Source organism: Typopeltis vanoorti, chromosome 7 (genome assembly GCF_054136105.1).
Source record: "Typopeltis vanoorti isolate ZY-2024b chromosome 7, IOZ_Tvanoo_1.0, whole genome shotgun sequence".
In the NCBI taxonomy this organism is placed as follows: Eukaryota; Metazoa; Arthropoda; class Arachnida; order Uropygi; family Thelyphonidae; genus Typopeltis; species Typopeltis vanoorti.
Genome location: NC_143555.1, coordinates 115,838,002 through 115,858,412, shown reverse-complemented (window position 1 = coordinate 115,858,412; position 20,411 = coordinate 115,838,002). Strand labels below are relative to the sequence as shown.

Genomic DNA, 20,411 nt, shown 5'->3' with positions numbered 1-20,411 from the left:
ATAGCACAGTGGTAAAAAACACTCAACAGGCATACAGTCAGGAATACATATCCATACTTGAAGTAGAAAAAGCCATCAAAGGCTTGAAATGTGGAAAGGCAGCAGGAGTAGATGATATTCGACCATAAATGCTGAAGTATGGTAGTATAAAAGTCTTATAGTGGCTGCACTGCATAGTTCAGAATGCCTGGACAGAGGGACGAATTCTCAATGATTGGAGTAGAGATCTCATAGTACCCATATATAAAAAGGGAAATAAAACTGAATGTGAGAATTACAGAGATATATCCCTACTGAGTGTTCCTGGTAAGATATATGCAAGAATACTTGAGAAACGGTTGAGAAGAATTGTGGAAGAAAAGCTTGGTGAAGAACAAGCTGGATTCAGGTCAAATAGAGGCTGTCAGGAATCAGATCTTCACAAGTACAGGAAGATGGTTTAATGTTAAATCTGGTGTGAGACAAGGATGTACATTATCCTCTTTGTTATTCATTATCTATATGGATCACATTATGAAGGAAAGTGGTATTAAACATGATATCAAAATTGGACAAATCAATGTCAGCTCTTTGCTTTATGCGGACGATGTTACACTTCTAAATAAATCCTCTACAAGTCAGCAAGATTCTCTGACTAAATTGAATAACTGTTGTAATAAATATGGTATGAAGGTCAGCAATAAAAAGACAAAGATAATGAAAATAGGCAGAATCATTGAAAATGTCAACTATGTTGTGAATGGAGAACCTGTGAAACAAGTAAAACATTTCAGCTACTTAGGCACTATTTTTAGTGAAGATGGTAAATTAAATATAGAAATAGATAACAGAATCAATAAAGCTGGTGTGGTAGGAAGGAAGTCAATTGAATAAATTCTTTTGGAATAAGAGAGAAATTAGTTGGAACACTAAATTAGCTGTATACAAGACAGTGTTCAAACCAGTTTTAACTTATGGGTCTGAGAGCTGGGTTAGATGTAAAAACACGACCAAAGACTAGAGACCGCAGATATGAGAGTCCTGAGAAAGATTATAGGCGTGAACAGATGGCATCAATGGCAATATCATATTAAAAATGAGGATGTTAGGAAAGAACTTGACATTGTCGGCATCCAGGAATGCGTTAGCAGAGCTAATCTCAGAGCCAAACAGAATGGGCGAGGAAAGATTAGCAAAACAAGTGTTCTCTGCCAGGATGGCAGGAAAACGACACAGAGGAAGACCAAAATATAGGTGGATTGATACGGTACAAAGTGCCTTAGACGATAGAAATATAAGATCTGATAATGTTGGACTCCTGACAAGTAACAGACTGATTTGGAGGAAAATTGTAGATAGTAAGTTAGTAATGATAATTTTTCATTTACACCCCTTGAGAGTACATGGTAGGAATTTGATGATGATGACTGGAATCCAACGACTGTCTCTCTCGACTAGCTGCACTACAATCTACATGCAAACCATTTAGATTGTAGTGCAGCTTGTTTTTTTGTATATATGTGTATGCTCCGGATGATGACCTTGATATGAAGATCGAAATGTCGAGTGTTCATTTTGGTTTATATTAAACTAAAGTTTTGCTCTAACACGGTAGTTGTCTCCATAATTTTTCATTACATATTCTGATTACTGTGTAAGCATGAAGGAAAGGATTATTATTATTATGTGACACCTCCAGGGAGTCCAAGGACTCATCGCAGAAGGGCACTCTATTTTACTTCGCTAAATATATCTCATCCTCTCCACTACTACTTAATTCTGCTACCATGACACTACAGCCCATCATCACCAACAACAGAATTTTTTTTGTCTGTAAATTGCATGTGCTCTGAAGGAATATTTTTCTGTACATGGGATGAAAAACCGAGTTTCGGGAGGGAAAAAAACCCTGCTACCTCTATATGATATCAGCTAATTCACCTTCAACTGAAAAAAGCCCATATAAGGATTCCTCTCGTCACAATGAGAATTGAACCCAGATCTTTTCCAATAGAAAGGTGCAATGTTCTGCTGTTCTGCAATTGTGCTATGGAAGCATCAATGATATGCTAATTATGAAATCTAATTATGTTGTGCCAGCATAATGAATATGAAATTTAAGCTGATACAGATACAAACTATTAGCCCATTCTTGCTCATTCAGCATCCAAATGGATATGTAATAACGGGACATATCATGGAAAGAGAGAATTAGTTATTGAGTTAAAAGGTCCATGATCCATCCATGTTTCTTATGCATCACAACTTCATATTCTCAAACTTTTAATTGCCAACCTTGTTATCCAAGTGTATGGCTTCCAACTCTTCAAACTATAAGATGTAGGAGGGAGAGAGAGAGAGAGAGAGAGATCTGTGAATTGGTTTAATGGGAGATGCTTAATGACTTGAAAGTTCTAGATTTGATCTCAAGGGCAGAATTTTAGGTTACGTTATCTTGCCTTCATTCTGCCCACAATAATAATGTGCTATAACTTTTCAATATTTCATTAGTGGGAATAAGATTAAAAATAAATTTTAAAACATTTGAATGATTTAAAAATAGAAAGAACCTTGTTTTGTTATGAATTTTAATCATAATTTATATTTTTTTGTTGTTTGTGTATAAATTTTCAGCTTAATGTTAATTCAAAAAATACTATAAACATCATGATGGTTATTTTACAAGTTTTGCTTTTATAATATATCCAGTGCTAAAATTTACTAAACAAAAACTACCAATATATCAAAAATATTTACCATTAAAAGTGAAGAGCCTAAAATTCGGTTTTCCATCACCTGATGCTGGAGTAAAAGGAGCAGAGAGAGGAGATCCACCTCCCTCTCTCTCTGAGTGATCTATGAGGCAGACAAAGACCAAGCATAAAAAATGATACATGCTCCACCTTTAATAAGAATTAAGAGGAACAGCAATATATTGCTATGCATTCCAAAATCAAACTTTAATGTTTTTATATACAAATTCTCTTTCCAGTTTATGTGGGTTTTATTTTTTAAAATTATACATAACAGTTATCAATTAGAAACTTGACTGTATATATTATTTGAATTTTACAGTTGCTGTTATTAGAATGTTTTTTCTAATGTTGGTATAATACTCATTTCCTGCCTCACACTAAAGTGTAAGGCAGGAGGACTATGACGGCAAATTAATCGATGCATGCAAAAATAATGATGTACAGTTTGTAAACCTATGGAATGAATTTGGAAGACTTATAGATTTGAAGTTAGGTGTCTTGAGAGAGCATTGTTCGCTGAGAATTGGAATTAAGCATCCAGTGAGAATGTGAAAGTGCAAAGTAAAGGAAACTAGAGCTATGAGGGTTGAGCAAAATTTAGGTGGTCATGCATAGGCACACAAGGTGAGTGGGTGAGCATGAAAATGACCAAAAAATGTGGAATATAATCTCTCAGGTAACAAAAATTGAATGGAATAGCCAATACAAGGTGTAAAGGTAGTTGCGGGCAGTGCTCAACAAATTATGTAAAATCCTACTTGCCATGCAAAAAATGTATTTGCCTAATGCTTCCTCAATTATTTTAATATGTCCTAGCAGTAAATCGATGAGTTCCATAAAGTGGTTCTGCATCTGTGTTTTCTTGAAAATAAATAGATTTTGTTTAGAGAGTTATTTTTTAATTAAATAAAAAATATTATATTTTGTCTAATTTGCAGCTATTGGCCAGGTGGGAGTCTATTTGTTGATCCCCAGTTGTAGACATTTGTGGATACTGCAGTTTATATGTGTATGCTAATGTCACAAGCATCAGGAAGGAAAAGATTTTTACATTGATGCCACAACCTCGCCAAACGTTATAGGCATTAGTGAGACTGGGCTGACAGTAGGTGACACTGTTACAGGATGTGCAGGGTGTCTGCGGATAAGATACTGCTGGTGAAAACAGCCAAATTACAGCCAAGAGGAGTAGGAGGTCACCAAGAAAACAATCAGTTGAGGCAACCTGATGTAAGATAGAGAAATAGAACAAAATCTACAATTGCACATGACATGCATTGGCAAATTAGCACAAAGTACAGGCCAAGTAATTCTTATAGAGGATTTAAACTACAAAGACTGCAAGGAAAGGTCACATAGTGGGAAAGAAATGGAATTTATTTATCTACAAAGAGATACTACTTGAAACAGCATGTGACGGAGGGAATCAGAGTTTGAGATTACTGGATCTGTCCATAACTAAGGCAGCTAACATTGCCTCTGATTGGGAAGAGTGAACACAATCACTCTTCCATCTGCTGATGGCAGATGGAAGAATGATTGTGTTCACTCTTCCCAATGAAACATGGAAAAGCACAAAACAGGTGGCATTTGAAAAGAAATGCTCTACTATGCATGTATACAAGTTTTAAGACATAATTCAGAAGGCCTGATCGATAGACTGAATTTTAGTGAATAGAATACAGATCTCATAATAACCATCTATAAAAAAGGAAATAAAACTAAATGTGAGAATTACAGAAGAATTTAAGTTCCTTGCTGGGTGTTCCAAAAAAGATTTCTGCAGGCATACTTGAGTATACAAAAATTGCAGATTCTCTTTAGTTCTTGTACCAGCTTTAGAACTGATATACATTCTACTAATTTCAGTAGTCACATGCTGATTTTTATCCACTCTATTCTTCAATTTATTCTGCAAAAAAGGATCAACAAATATACATTCACTGCATAAGTTTCTCCCTCTTACACTCAACCTTATCAATATTAGTTTCCCTGTCCAATTACTTCATCTTGTTCAGAAAACAGTAACTTCTTCAATCGCTTATGACCTTCTATGTTCAAATGTAACTCATCTCTTGCATACAGCTGTCTTTTTGCCTTCAAACACACTCCAGACATCAACAAATTCCAGACCTTTTTTTTTTTTTTGCACATTCTTCCAATCATACCATTCATTATCATCACTCGTCTATTTAACTCATAATTGTCAAATGAGACAGCACACACACTATTCTTGCAATCATATCATTAATTATTATCGCTTGTCTACTTAACTCATAATTGTCAAATGAGACAGCACACACACTATCCTCCCTTTGACACTTTTCTTCTTCACAATATCTAACAATGTTCTTAAATCTTTTGCTACCCGATTAATACTACCACTCAGGTCATTTGTACCCACCATAACTATGATCTTTTCTGCATCATGCCCTCTCTTTATTGCTAAAGTCACTCTCTCTATTGTTCTACCAACCAAGCACTCCTCAGGCATACTGCTCTCCATACCCTTAATCATAGAATTACCACATATTATACCACTCATAACTTCATTCAAATCCAAATAAGCATCACTCACAGTCTCATTTTCTATGCTATTCAGCATGACTCTCCCAGTTTCCTTACTTTCCCTCAACGCTCTTTTACTTACTCCCTCACTTTCATGATATCTCATTTCTAGACCTCTTGTGCTTTCATTCTATTGACTCCCAATCACTCCCATACTATTCATTACTTCATCATTTACCCAAAGACTCTTCCTTACTGAATCCTGTTCTAGTTACTTCAACTAAAGTAATCTCCATAGTCCTAATTTCTCTATTCAACACATTTAACTCAGTTTTAATGTCCTGAACCTCCTTACTGAGCACTTCCAATTCCTCTTACAGCAGATGAAAGTCACTTTTAATTTTCACGAACTCCTGCCGAAGCTCTTCTGCTATGGTCCCGACATTTACTTCCATTCTAATCGCTCTAATCTATCTAAACACTTTTCACATACGTTGATGTTTTCATTCTTCTCATTTAGCCAAACAGTCCACAGATCATTTACATTTTTTGATGCATACACATAGCAGTTTCTGCAACGCATCCACTGCAAAAAATCCAAGGCAGAGCTAGACTTTCGTACAGAAGTCCTCCAAACCACTGACATTGTTGAAACAATAAAGTTTCAACAATAACACCACTGAAGGACAATTGTATCCAACTGAAGACATTTGAGACAAAAGTCTCACTTTGCTTTAATTTGAAAACACTTTTTCTAGCATAGCTCAAAATGACCGCCACGTTCACTTGCAACACTAGTGCCACCCCAACATGTGCTGTATTTTAGTAATGTTAAAGTTCATATTAGCCTTTTGTTGTATTTTTGTTTGTCCTAACTCAGAAGAAGCCACAAGTATCTGTGGCAAAACTAGTCAGTTTTCATTTCTATATTGATACAGCCAAATAAATCCAATGTATTTATCTTTATTATTTCGTGACACCTTCAAAGAGTTCAAAGACTCGTCGAGGAGAGGGTACCTATTCTACAACTCTCTGTGACCACCACGTAATCCAGAAACTACACCAAACTGCCACTACCATCATCATCATCATCTATACCAATGCCATCTACTGGCCACCACCCCCACTAGTATTTTTTGTCTGTAAAACTGCACATGTTCTGAAGGCTAATTTGTCTGCATGTGGGATGAAAAACATGAGTTTCTGGGAGAAAAAAACCTTGCTAAGTCCATATGAGATCGGCTAACTCCTTCAATTGAAAAAACTCATATTAAGATTCCTCCCGTCACGGCGAGAATTGAACTTAGACCTTTTCCGATCAGAAGAGGCAATGTACTCTTGTTCTTCCAATTACACAACGGAGGTGCTCAAAAATTATAATGCAAAGTTATTATCTTCATTAAATCAAATTATTATATATTATATTATATTATTATTATAAGGATACATATCAGAAGTTTCATGATGATGAGTGCTCCTGGTAAGATTTACCTAAGCATACTTGCTAAGAGATTAAGAAAAAGTGGGTGTATTTCATTCTCCAGTTTTCATGTCACCTTTATCATCTCTAATCCCTTTTACAGCACTCTTTCCTCCATTTACGAGCTTTTTCAACAACCTCCAGAATATCTAGCCACCTTCTTGATATTTATTTTCTATGTTCTTACCAAGTTACTCTTCTAACTTGTAGTCCCCCAAGTTAGAAGACTAACTTGGGAAATTACAAGTTTGGTTCAGACCAAATAGAGTTTAGCAACAAATATTGAAATCTCACTTTTTGAAGTTCATCATCATCATCAAATTCCTGACATGTACCCTCAAAGAGTGTACAAGATATGATACTACTACATGAAAAACTTACATTGCCACTAACTTCTTCTCTACAATTCTCTTCCAAATCAATTTGTTACCTGTCAAGACTCCAACATTATCAGATCTTATATTTCTGTCTTCTAAGGCATTTTTTACTATATCAATCCACCTATATCTTGGTCTTTTTCCTGTCAACCTCGCAGAGAACACTTGTTTTGCTAATCTTTCCTCTCCCATTCTGTTTAAGTGACCATAGCACCTGACAGTAGCTCTGTTAAAGCATTTCTGGACTAACAATGTCAAGTTGTTTCTAGTATCCTTATTTTTAATATGATATTGCCATTCATGCCATCTGTTCATTCCCCTAATTTTTCTCAGGACTCTCAATTCTGCAGTCCCTAGTCTTTGGTCAAGTGTTTTATTTCTAATCCAGCTCTCAGATCCATAAGTTAAAACTGGTTTGAACACTGTCTTGTATACAACTAATTTAGTGTTTTGCCTTTTTTCTCTCTTATTCCATATAAGTTTATTCAGCTGACTTCCTACCACACCAGCTTTGTTGATTCTGTTGTCTATTTCCATATTTAATTCATCATCCTCACTAAAAATCATGCCTAAGTAGTTGAAATGTTTTACTTGTTCTATAGGTTCTCCATTTACAATGCAGTTGATATTTTCATTGTCTTTGTCTTGTTATTGCTGACCTTCATACCATATCTATTACAACAATTATTTAATTTAGTCAGGGAATCTTGAAGACTTGTACTGAATTTATTAAGAAGTATAACATCATATGCATAAAGTAAAGAGCTGACATTAACATCTCCAATTTTGATATCAGGTTTAATACCACTTTCTTCTATAATATGATCTATATAGATAATAAATAAAAGAGGGGATAATGAACATTCTTGTCTGACACCAGATTTAACAATAAACCATCTTCCTATACTTTCTTCAATTCTAAGTGCTGACTTACAACTCAAATAAAGACTAAGTATTGCTTGATATAATGCCCCATTGACACCATACAACTGTAGAGTTTTCAATAGCTTCTCTCTTGGCACCTTGTCATATGCCTTTTCCAAATTGACAAAACTTAAATACAGATCTTTGTTATATTCCCATGATTTCTCAACTATTTGTTGTAAAGTGAAAAGCTGATCCTGACATCCTCTATTTGGCCTTAATTCAGTTTGTTCTGCACCAAGCTTCCCTTCCACAATCCTTCTCAAGTGTTTCTCAAGTATACTTGCATAAATCTTACAAGGAATACTCAGTAGGGAAATACCTCTGTAATTCTCATTCAGTTTTATTTACATTTATGTATATGGGTACTAGGCGAGCGCAACTCCAATTATCTGGAATCCCTCTATCCAGGCCTTCTGAACTATGCAGAGCAGCCACTGTAAGACTTTTATATCTCCATACTCGAGCATTTTGTTCGAATATCGTCTTTCCACATTTTAAGTTTTCATGGCTTTTTCTATTTCAAGTATGGATATGATTCCTGACTGCATGTCTGTTGAGTGTTTTTACCACTGTGCTCTCATCAGTCCTTGTTTCATTTAGCAATTTTTCAAAGTAATTACTCCATACATCAAGGATATCTTTTTCTCCAGTTTTTATGCCACCTTTATCATCTCTAACTCTTTTTACAGCACTCCTTTCCACCATTTCTGAGCTTTTTCAACAACCTCCAGAATATCTTGCCACCGTCTTCATATTTATTTTCTATGTTCTTACAAAGTCTTCCCATGACTTTTGTTTAGCTAGTTTTACACAGTGTTTAGCTTTCTTACATTTTTCTCTATATTCTCTAAGAGCACAAGCTGACTTGTTCACCAGGAACTTTCGATATGCTTTCTTCTTTTCTTTCACTGTCTCTTTAACTTCCTGTCCACTATGCAGTTTCTGATTTTTCTATCCATGCAAAAACTCACCAAATGCCTCTCTGGCTGCATCAATCAACGTTTTCTTCAGGATTTGCCACTGAATTTCCAAGGTTTGGTTCCTGTTCTGAAACTCTTTCATTTTTTCTTGAATAATGTTTGTGTATTTTAGTCTACAGTTCACATCTGAGAGCTGCTCAACTTTTATTCGGTTTACTGAATAAAACTTTCTTACATGTTCTTATTTTCAATATGAAACTCAATTTTATCCTGCTCAAAACTAAATGGTGATCACTTCCAATTTCAAATCCTCTGTGCGCTCTACTGTCCTGCACTAGTCAGAAAACATCAATATCAACAATAACATAGTTAATGAGACTTTTCTTATTCCTTGCCTCTTCTCTCCATGTGAATTTGTGCACATTTTTATGTTGGAATATGGTGTTAGTAATAACCAGTTAATGTCCTGAGCAGAAATCCAACAGGCATTTGCCATTATTATTAGCTTTGCTCTTTTCTTCAAATTTTTCCAAAAGATTTTTGTATGTCTCACAATCACTTCCTACTCTGCTATTTAGATCCTCAACAAGGACCAACTTTTCCTTTTTCATTGTGTCAGTTGCTTTTTCTAAAGCCTCAAAAAATTCCTCCATTTCTACCTTAGCAAAACCTTTTGTGGGACCACAGGCACAAACAAGTCTCATTGTCCAGTTCCCCATTTTGAATGTTATTGCCTGAACATAACATTTTGTATTTATTGCTCAGAAAGATCTCATCAGTTTTTTTTTTTTTTTTTGTAAGAAAGTTTTTCACCCCTATTATGTCTAACTGGTACTTATCCAATTCCTCAGCTAGCTCCGTTCAGGCTTCTTATGTTGATGGTTCTCAGGTTCTCATCTTGAACTCTGATGAGGTTGAGTTCAAGTTGTATTCTTATTGGCTCAAATCACAATATAAAATGGTGTGTTTCAGGATTTGTTCCAGTAGCTGACTTTTTGCTGTTCATCCTGGTTCCCTGGCAAAAACAATAGGGGTCTTGTTTAACCAGGTGACACACCAGCCGGCATGAAATTCTGTCAAGTCATACCACCATTTTATGCTTTGATTTAAGCCAATAAGAATACAATTTGGCCAGCTAAATCCCAAATTGCCAGCCCATCCTTGCTTGTTCGAGGTAGATACCTAACAGGGTACATTATGAGAAGGTGAGGATTGGAAATCAGGTCAGAAGCCCGAGATGGTTCTCCACATTCCTTTAAAGCAGTGTTTCTCAACGTGGAGTGTACGCTCCACAGGGGGGCAATTTGAAAATGTACATGTACATATTTATACATATTTATATTATACTTTTTCAGAACTTAGCTGACTATTATGCTAGAGGGGATGGGGCATCAAAATCTTGAGACGTTGAGTTGGGCATGATTCAAAAAACGTTGAGAAACACTGCTTTAAAGGATAAGTTGAGGTCTTCTTTTTTGTCCAATAATGACAAAAAAAGAGCTTTAGACAGATATTAGTCTAGTTTATAAGTTACAGTGCCAAAAGAATCTCTGTAGATCTTAATTGAATGTCCTCTTTTTGCATTTTTGTAAATCCATACAGTCTAGAAATTTTTAACATAATATATACATATTTTTTATCGTTTCTTTGTTCTCATCATGGACTTTGATTTAATTTATTGATTTGTGATCACGTAGAATCTCTGAAAATGCATTGGTAGAATGATTATATCATAAAATGTTGTGCTTACTGCAAGATTCATTTTTATCTTGGGTTACACAGCACATTGTTTATCAGCATTTATTATAATAATAGTTGTTTCATTTGAGGAGTCCCTCCATGTGGGGCACCTGTTCGTGGTGGAGGGGACCTCCCAGTGATGGTACTGTTCCTTTTCATTCTTCCTCTTTTTCTTTGCTTTTCTTCCCGTATTCTTTGCTCTACTTCTCCTGAGTCTTTTTCACTATCCTTTTTCCAGACCACCATCACTGGGATCCAACGCCCTGCTGCCATGTTTGCCATGCAGTGCGATCCGTGGACATCCAGAAAGGGGAGATCCTGGTAGTCTTGCACTACTTTGGCCCCTGCTTCAGCAAGAACGATGGCCTGGATGGCCGAGTCAGTATCAATCGGCTAGTGGGCTTGCCTGCAAGGGTCAACGCTGTTGCAGTAAGTCTCTCACCCCCATGGTCCGGGGTGAGAGACTGGAACGCCAGGGCAGCATCCAGGGTAGCCCTGGCGTTCCACTCCTGAGTGCAGTCTTTGCTTGCCAGGTAGCGTGCGTCCATGTGTGGCTCCATGGTGGGTGGGGGAGCTCTAGCACTGAATTAAAAATTCCTTAAATATGAATTCTTCATCCTCAAATGTTTCAGGGACCCTAACAAAGTCCCAACCAAGTACTGATAATATAGACACAGCATATGGAAACAGAAGTAAGAAACAAAAGATATCAGATACTAACATAAATGTACCAACCTTTTTAATCATTCATGCAGCAGGTGAAAAACCAATTGGGAAAATGTCACCCTTCTTTATCCGAAAAGGTTTAGAAGGATTGGCAGGACCTCCCAAAACTGTCAAGAAATTGTGTTCTGGTGATATCCTTGTGGAAACAATGTGCAAACAACATTCCGAGAAACTACTGAGAGCAACGACAATGAGTGGAATACAAATTGTAGTAACACCTCACAGAACACTCAATTCCAGTAGAGGAGTGATATCAGAATGGGATCTCCTTGAGGTTCCTGATGAGGAGATATGCTCAGAGCTTAAAGATCAAGGAGTGACGGGTGTGAGGTGCATCCTGATATGCAGGGATGGTCGCCTGGTCTCAACCAAGAACATCATCCTTACTTTTGATACACCTAGGCTTCCGACATCTGTAAAAGCAGGGTATCTCAGCTGTCCTGTTAGAATGTACATCCCTAACCCGCTGAGATGCTCTTTAAATGTCAAAATATGGACATGCCCAAACTGCCTGTCATGGTTCTACTACCTGTGTCCGAAGTGGTAGTAATGAACATGAAAATAAATCGTGCTGTGAAAAAAAAGCTAAATGTGTCAACTGTCAGGGAGATCATCCAGCAAACTCTCGTGCATGTCAGAAATGGAAAGATGAAAAAGAGATATAAAAAATTAAAACAGAACAAAACATAACATATCAGGATGTAAAAAGAAAGCTAACCACCATTAGACCTGTTCTACGATCCTCTTATGCTGAAAAAGTAACAATTAAAAAAGTGCCAACAGCAACTCAAACATGTATGTCTATTCCACCATATCTGAACTTTACAATCACAAGTGCTTCTCTGTTAAGCGCATTAATCACAAGACCTATGGCCTTACTCCAGGGACAACTTCAAAAATGGTCCCATTTAATGAAAACTCATCTGCCAAAAAAATTATGGTGGAGACTTCACTCAAAGATAAACCACCAGACACTCGCACAGAAAAAATGAATACCTCCATATCCACTGAAAGCAAACTAAGCATACCAACTGGCCCTAACACATTTGATATTTTGAACAATCTACCAGAGGAAGACATGGACACTGGCCATCCATGCTTCCCTAAAACAGTGGATAAATATAAATATGACATAGGTAAGCCCTCAACCTCTTGAAAACCAGACAAGTCAATAAAATCAAAACAATAGAAAAATTTTTACAATGAAACTGTCGTGGGATCTGCCAGAATATTGACGATATAAAGATGTTGTTGCAGAAACACAAACCTTTCTGTTTCTGTCTACAGGAAACTTACTTAAGACCCCAATGAGGACCGTATTTTTAGGAATTTCACTGTTGTACGTAAAGATAGAACTGGAGATGGTCCTGCTCATGGAGGAGTGGCTATCCTAGTGGGCAATCATACTCCTTTCCATCAGATCCAACTTAATACTTCTCTGGAAGCGGTAGCGATTTGCTTCTCTGTGGGATTCCTTATTACAGTGCGTTCAATTTATTTACCACCAAATGCTGAGTTAAATGAAATTGATCTTGATAACCTTATCTCGCAACTGCCTGAACCCATACTTTTTAATGGGTGACTCTAACGGTCACAATACTCTATGGGGTAGTGCCAACACTAATAGACGAGGTCGAATCATTGAAAAAATTCTTGATAATAATAACCCTTCCCTTCTAAATAATAAACTGAATACTTTCTTCCATATGCCTACCCGCTCATATTCTGCAATTGATCTTACAATCTGTTCCTCTTCCATTCTTCCACTGCCCATGTGGGACATTGAAGAGAACGTATATGGAAGTGATCACTTTCCTGTTCTTTGTGCAATGTCTTCACAGGAACCATGTTCACCCCCACACAGATACCTATATGGAAAATGGACCAGGCTGACTGGAACACTTTCTCTCATCTTGCAAAATTTAATGCTGATGCCATCAGTCAAACACCTATCAATGAAGCTGTAAAATATATAACAGAATGCATTGTCCGGGCAGCAACAACCTCCATCCCAAAAACATCATCTCGATTTTCAGTCTATCCAAAGCCTTGGTGGAACCCAGAATATCAGGCAGCCAAAAAAGATCAACACAAAGCATGGAGCATATTTCGTAGATACCCCACCACACAAATTTAATAATTTTCAAGCATGCTCGAGACAAAGCACATTTTGTAAGATGTCAGAGTCAAAAACAATAATGGATCCAATTTACTACATCCAATTAATCAAATGACCAGTCCAAAAATTGTATGGGATAAAATTCGGAAAATGAAAGGCAGATATAGTACACATTGTTTGTCCACCTTAGACTATAATGGAAGTGTTCTTGCTGATCCCAAAGCTATTGCAGATACTTTGGGAGAAACTTTTGCTAAAATCTCAGCAACAGCTTCATATTCTCCAGAATTTTTAATACTGAAAGAGCAGCAAGAGAAAAAAAGGCTTAATTTTTCTACCAACGTTCTTCAGCCATATAATCAGCCATTTGTCAAGGAGGAACTAAAAGAGCTCTCCTACAATCTCACCCTAGTGCAGTAGGACCTGATGACATCCATTATGAAATGATAAAACATCTACTATCATCTTCTATGGATCTTCTTCTCTTATTATACAATAGAATACTTGCAGAGGAAGAGTTTCCAAATTCTTGGCATAAGTCAATTGTCATTGCTATCCTAAAACCAGGAAATGATCCAACATAAGTAAATAATTATCGACCCATTGCTCTGACCAGCTGTCTTTGTAAGATACTTGAGAAAATGGTTAATGCCAGACTTCTCTGCTATTTAGAAAGCAGCAGTCTTCTTTCCAATACACAATGTAGTTTCCATAGACATCGATTAACTTTAGACCATTTAGTTCGGTTAGAAACTTGTATAAGAGATGCATTTCTGAAGAGAGAACATCTTGTCTCTGTTTTTTTTTTGACATGGAAAAAGCTTATGACACAACTTGGAGATATGGCATATTAAAAGACCTCTATAACCTAGGTCTCAAAGACACCTCCCTATATTTATTAAAAACTTTCTGTCCACGCGAACTTTCCAACTAAGAGAAAATTGCAAAAGAACTTTGAACCTCCTTCGCACTCTATCCTCTACTGGGTGGGGGTACTGATCGAGCCACATTGCTCCATCTTTATCGTGCACTTATTTGTTCAAAGCTGGATTATGGGTCCCAAGTCTATGGTTCAGCAAGACAGAGTAACCTATGATGGTTGGATTCCATCCATCATCAGGGTATACGGATAGCTCCTGGTGCCTTTCGCACCTTGGAATACTATCATGGAATAGTATCTTCTCTCTGCATTGGGAAGCTCAATATCACACACATCAAACTGCTATATATCCTTTTGGTATGCGTATTAAAGAAACTGTGCAAGCTGTTAGTATAAATGTTGACAACATTAGCTACACTAAACATAACAGCATTCCTCCATGGCAGGTTTGCACACCATCCTGCAACTTCTCAATTTGTCAGCTACAGAAATCTATACTCCATCATCCATATACCTGCAATTGCTTAATGCACACAGAGCAGCACATGCTGATTTCTTACCCATCTATACTGATGGTTCAAGAACTAACACCTCTTTTGGCTGTGCTGCTGTGTTTCCTGACATTATTATCTCAAATCAGATCCCACCAGACTGCAGTAATTATACAGCAGAGTTACATGCCATTCAGCTTGCACTTGCACATATAAAAGAAAATTGCTACCAAAAGTGTATAATTTATACAGACTCATTGAGCTCTTTATGGGCTATATCCTCTCCTATGTATAATCCTCATCCAGTACTTTATGAAGTGCTACACCTGCTTCACAAAATGAAAATCCTTAATTTCGACATTCAGTTCTGCTGGATTCCCAGCCACATCAGAATCAAAGGAAATGAGGCTGTAGATGCAGCTGCTAAATCAGCCCATACCTTCTCCACATACTATTTGACAGTTCCATATACGGACTACAGACAACTTATAAGATCAAAGCTAATTGCTCAGTGTGAGTTAACATGGGAAGAAACATCAACGAAAAAATTATATAACATTAAACCTGAAATTAAACACTGGCATTCTAGTCAACGTACAAAGAGAAGGGAGGAGGTTGTCTTGCTAGGCTCCGCATAGGTCACAGTCACCTCATGCATTCTCATTTACTGAGAGCTGATGGCCCTCCCGCATGTGAAAAATGCAACACACATCTCACTATTCATCATATTCTGTAGATTGTCAAAAATTTACATGAGAGAGGAATGAAATTTTCACCTATCTAACCAAGCCATATACACTCAGGGAAATGCTAGCAGACTCAGGCAAATTGCATGATGTTTTTAATTTTTTAGAAAGAATTAATTTGTACAAATACATTTGACCATAAATTTGTTTATATGTAAATACTTTTTTTGCTTAACTTAACTTATATACATATATATTATTCATTAGGTTAAATCTGGCCAATTATGTATTACCATGGGCCTTGATCTTGTATATTTGTATCACCCTGCTGTAATTTTGTTAATATGTAAATACCATAATGCTAAACTTAAATTTTATACATCAATGCTGTATAATAATTCCTTTCTGACTCTTTAAGTATTAGTATAATAATCTTTGTTGTAATCTTACTAGATGTAGACACTGCTTTCCTGGACTTGTTTTGTATATACATATGTTAACCTATAGTTATCTATTTATGTACTGCTGAAACCTCTGCAGTAATTTTGTTTATATGTAGATACTGTATCACTTAACATACATTTTGTGTATGCATCTTATTTACTACTTTATTTTTCGAATAATCATCTAGTGCTGTAGGACATCTTATCTATTTGTGTACTTTCTAGTAATTCTGTTTATATGTATTCTAAATTCTGTTACTACTGCATTGCTAAATTAAATTTTCATCCATGCATATTGTATAATAATCCCTTTTTGCTTAATTTTGTACTGCTATAAAGGCATCTATTATAATTTTACATATATGTAGATACTGCATTCCTTGGCTTAGTGTTTCATATATTATGTATTAACTTATATTGTTCTTAATTAATATAATTAACGGCTATTTTAGCCTGTTTTTGTTTAGGAGTGTCCCTTATATTTAATACATTGGCTAACATAACTCAAAAGGGGTATATATATATAATTTAGGACATTATGGGCGAGTGTAGAAGGCAATTATGGCAGAATACAAAATGTTGAAAAATTATGTACATACCTTGATTTTGGTTTAAAGATGCCTTCTAAATCCAAGCTCTTGTGGAAGGGGGGGGGGGAAAGAGAGGGAAAGAACATGGGATGTACTTGGGACACGGGAAATAAGTTTGGGAACCTGGGTTACTATTGTAATTATTATTACAAACATTCAAACTCCCACAGTCATTCCCACTTTGTGGGAATGACTGTGGGAGTTTGAATGTTTGTGGGAGTCATTCCCACAAAGTTCCGACGATGGTCAGATGATGACCAAAACGGTCCACACCCCGTAAACCCTTGCCCCAGTTTCCACATAAGGATACCCTTCCCCTTCCTTTCCCCCCCCCTCTCCCCACAACAAAATAATATATATATATATATTTATATATATATTATTAATAGTAACCCGGGTTCCCAAACTTATTTCCCGTGTCCCAAGTACATCCCCATGTTCTTTCCCTCTCTTCCCCCCCCCTCCCACAAGAGCTTGGATTTAGAAGGCATCTTTAAACCAAAATCAAGGTATGTACATAATTTTTCAACATTTTGTATTCTGCCATAATTGCCTTCTACACTCGCCCGTAATGTCCTAAATTATATATATATACCCCTTTTGAGTTATGTTAGCCAATGTATTAAATATAAGGGACACTCCTAAACAAAAACAGGCTAAAATAGCCGTTAATTATATTAATAGTGTTTTAGAGGAGTAGCATGGGAATTTCCCAGAAATTATACTTAATTATATTGTTCTATTTTTGCTGTAATAACCTCTGACCTTGTGTGTTGCTGTGCCCTCTGCAGCAGTTCTGTTTACCTAGAGATGCTGCTTTCTGAAACTGGATTCTTGTACAGATATATTGTTTATAATTTTCTGTAAATGCTAATGTTGTAACCGTGAGTATGGCATAGTATGACCTTTGTAGTTTTTGTGCCTAATAAACTATAAACCAACCAAACCAATCATCTGAGGAGAGAGAGAGAGAGAGAGAGAGAGAGAGAACTAAAACTTCATTTTTACTTAAATTAGAAAAGAAGAGGTGTAGCTTTGAACTTCAAAATAAATTTTACTAGAAGCATTATAAGGAATGCTACCAAGGTCCTTCATCAATATTCAAAGAAAATCCATTATAGGAATTCTTTTAGGAGTGATAACCAATTCAAGACCTTTAGATAAAAATACTAAATGTCATTCTTTGTAATGTGTCAAACAGATGTCAAATAGCTTTCTAAGAGTCAAGTGAAGAGCCATGAGAACGATCCTTATGAAACTTGAACTTTATATTGGCTTTATTAGTTGACCAGAGATTTTTTGAAAAATGTATACAATTGTCTACAAGTTTCACTAGTGGTTCTGTCCGACTTCTTCAAGACATGTCATGGTACATGGAACTCAACATTTGCTAGTAAAAAAAAAAAATGGAGTAACACTATGAAATAAATTAAACCGATGTGTAACATAATAAGCATGGAAAGTGGTTTATCAGTCATTGTTTTTTGAGCGCGTTATATAGTTTTTAGCGAAATGAAATTCTGGTAAGCTGAGCGAACTTATTAGGCTTTTCCAGATGTCTTTCAGAATCATTCCTTGATTTCTGTTTAGATTTTCTCCAGAGCAGAGTACCACGGCAGCTTCTTTAAAGTCTACATCGAAAATCCTCTTCTATATAGGGCATGGTGCTTTTATCCCAATTGATGGTGTGGTTAGTGATCAAAAAGTGATAGGCTGTTCTTTGTTGTTCACGTCTCCTATATGTTCTTTTTTTTTTTCAAATTTCCAGGCTTCTCTATGTTTACCCTATGTAATTTAATCCACAGGAACATGGAATGTTGTATACACCTGCGTATTTGAAGAAAGTATTAATGTCCTTTGGTGATCTTAAAATCTGGCACATTGTCTTGACTGGTTTAAGAGCAACTCTCACGTTGAAGGACTTAAGGAGTTTTGCAATTTTTGTGGACACCGAGCCTGCATAAGGGATGACGATGGATGATGTATATTGCGTGACAGAAGGTTGCTGTTGGGGTGGGTTTCTATAAAGAATCTTTTTGATTATATTTTCTGGGAAACCATTGTTTACCAGGGTCTGAGATATCAGAGTGAGTTCATCAAGGAGATCTTTTTCTTTTGAGATAATGTTGGTCACTCTATTCTTAAACATATGAATTATGCTGCGTTTCTGTGCAATATGGTGAGTTGATTTGAAGTAGATTGTGAACTGGATTTGTCCATCCTCTTGTTTCTTGATCAGTGTATCTAGAAATGGCAATTGGCTATTCTTTTCAAGCACTAACATGAACTGTATTTTTTGGTGAAAGGAATTTATTTTTGCAAGAAATTCAAATATGGTTGTTTCTGTGCCTCTCCAAATTATGAAAACATCATCTACATATCTCCCCCAAACCAATGGTTTGGGTTTAATTTGGAAAGGATGTCAGCTTCTAATTTTTCCATGAACAGATCAGTGCAGGGAGGTGATAAGGGACTGCCCATGGTTAAGCCATCAAGTTGTTCGTATCCACTGATATGAACAACTTGATGTCCACTACACCCACTGACATCACACTTATATGGTACCCCAAAAGTGTACAAAATTAGAGTTCCGCTCCGCCCGATCGTTGAGGGAAGAAATTCTCCTACTATCTATTAGCTAAACACCTAGCCCGTCTATTGAAAGGAAACATAAAAAAAATCAGATTCCTTCATAAAGAATTTTAAACATTTCATTGAAAAATTAAAAGGCATCTCCATCTCTAAAAGTCTTAAAACATCCTTGCAAGCTTAGATGTGGTTTCTTTATTTACCAACGTATCAGTTGAAGAAATTTTCAATATCCTGAACAATTTCTATCCACGTGACAGAGCTCAGTTTATTCGTCATTGCCTCAAATCGAATTATTTCAAAGTGAATAACACAATATATGAACAACTTGAGGAGCCATGGGCATTAAATTATTTAAGGAATTTACAATGTATACTGATATATTAAATAAAAGAAACTTTAATAAATACCTCCTATATTTTGGCAACGTCACATTGCCATCTTCATGGGAACATACAATTATGACACGTGAGCAAATGAAGCAGAAGAAAGAAAACTACTGTTGTTCCTAGAGTCCTAAATCCCCCTAGTGGGCTATATTGGGTTGTCTTGGCTGTTGGGCTGAAGTTCTCAAGATGCAAGCTTCCAAAATTTGGGGTAGTCTCATGCAACCAAATTTGTTGAGGTTTGGAAACTTTTTTTAGAGCTGAGGCTGATTCCATGAACAATCTTTCATATTTAAATTTGCTGCAGTGCATTAACGCAAATTTCTTCAACTTATTCTGCGGCGGGTATCCAGAGCATGGTCTGCAAGCCCAGAGTGGCTGTACTAGTGAAACCGGATGTAGTCTTTGTGTTCTGAAATCCTGACATTTGCTGTCCTGCCTGTTTGGACAAAGTAGGACAGTTTACAGCTGCAAGGGACCTGGTATACCCCAGGTAGGTCTAGGGGAAGTGGTTGGTCTTTGGTGGAGCAGATAAGGGATGCCAATTTTTTATATGATTTGTAACACAAAGTCTCAAGGAAACCATAGAGCTCATCCAAGCCAAATTTCCTCCCGATATCTCAGTTCACAATGAACTCAGGCTATTTTGTTTGGCAAGGAAAATTTTAAAAACAGATAGATGGGACAGCCATGTGTTCAGCACTCTCCCAACCACTGACCAACTTCTTTATGGAGACTTTTGAAGAGAAAGCCTTAAACTCAGCCCCAAAAAAAACCACTGTTTGGCTTCGCTATGTTGATGACATGTTCGCTA

At 36.5% G+C, this 20,411-nt stretch overlaps 1 protein-coding gene across 1 annotated transcript in view; it reads right to left on the bottom strand.

Annotated features, from left to right (window-relative positions):
- LOC150104989 (electroneutral sodium bicarbonate exchanger 1-like) overlaps window positions 1-20,411 on the bottom strand; it is a 510,613-nt gene that overhangs the window by 356,313 nt on the left and 133,889 nt on the right. The window contains exon 7 of the mRNA XM_090395098.1: window positions 2,737-2,835. Within this exon, the coding sequence (XP_090251224.1) occupies window positions 2,737-2,835 (99 nt within the window). The remainder of the gene's footprint in view (window positions 1-2,736; window positions 2,836-20,411) is intronic.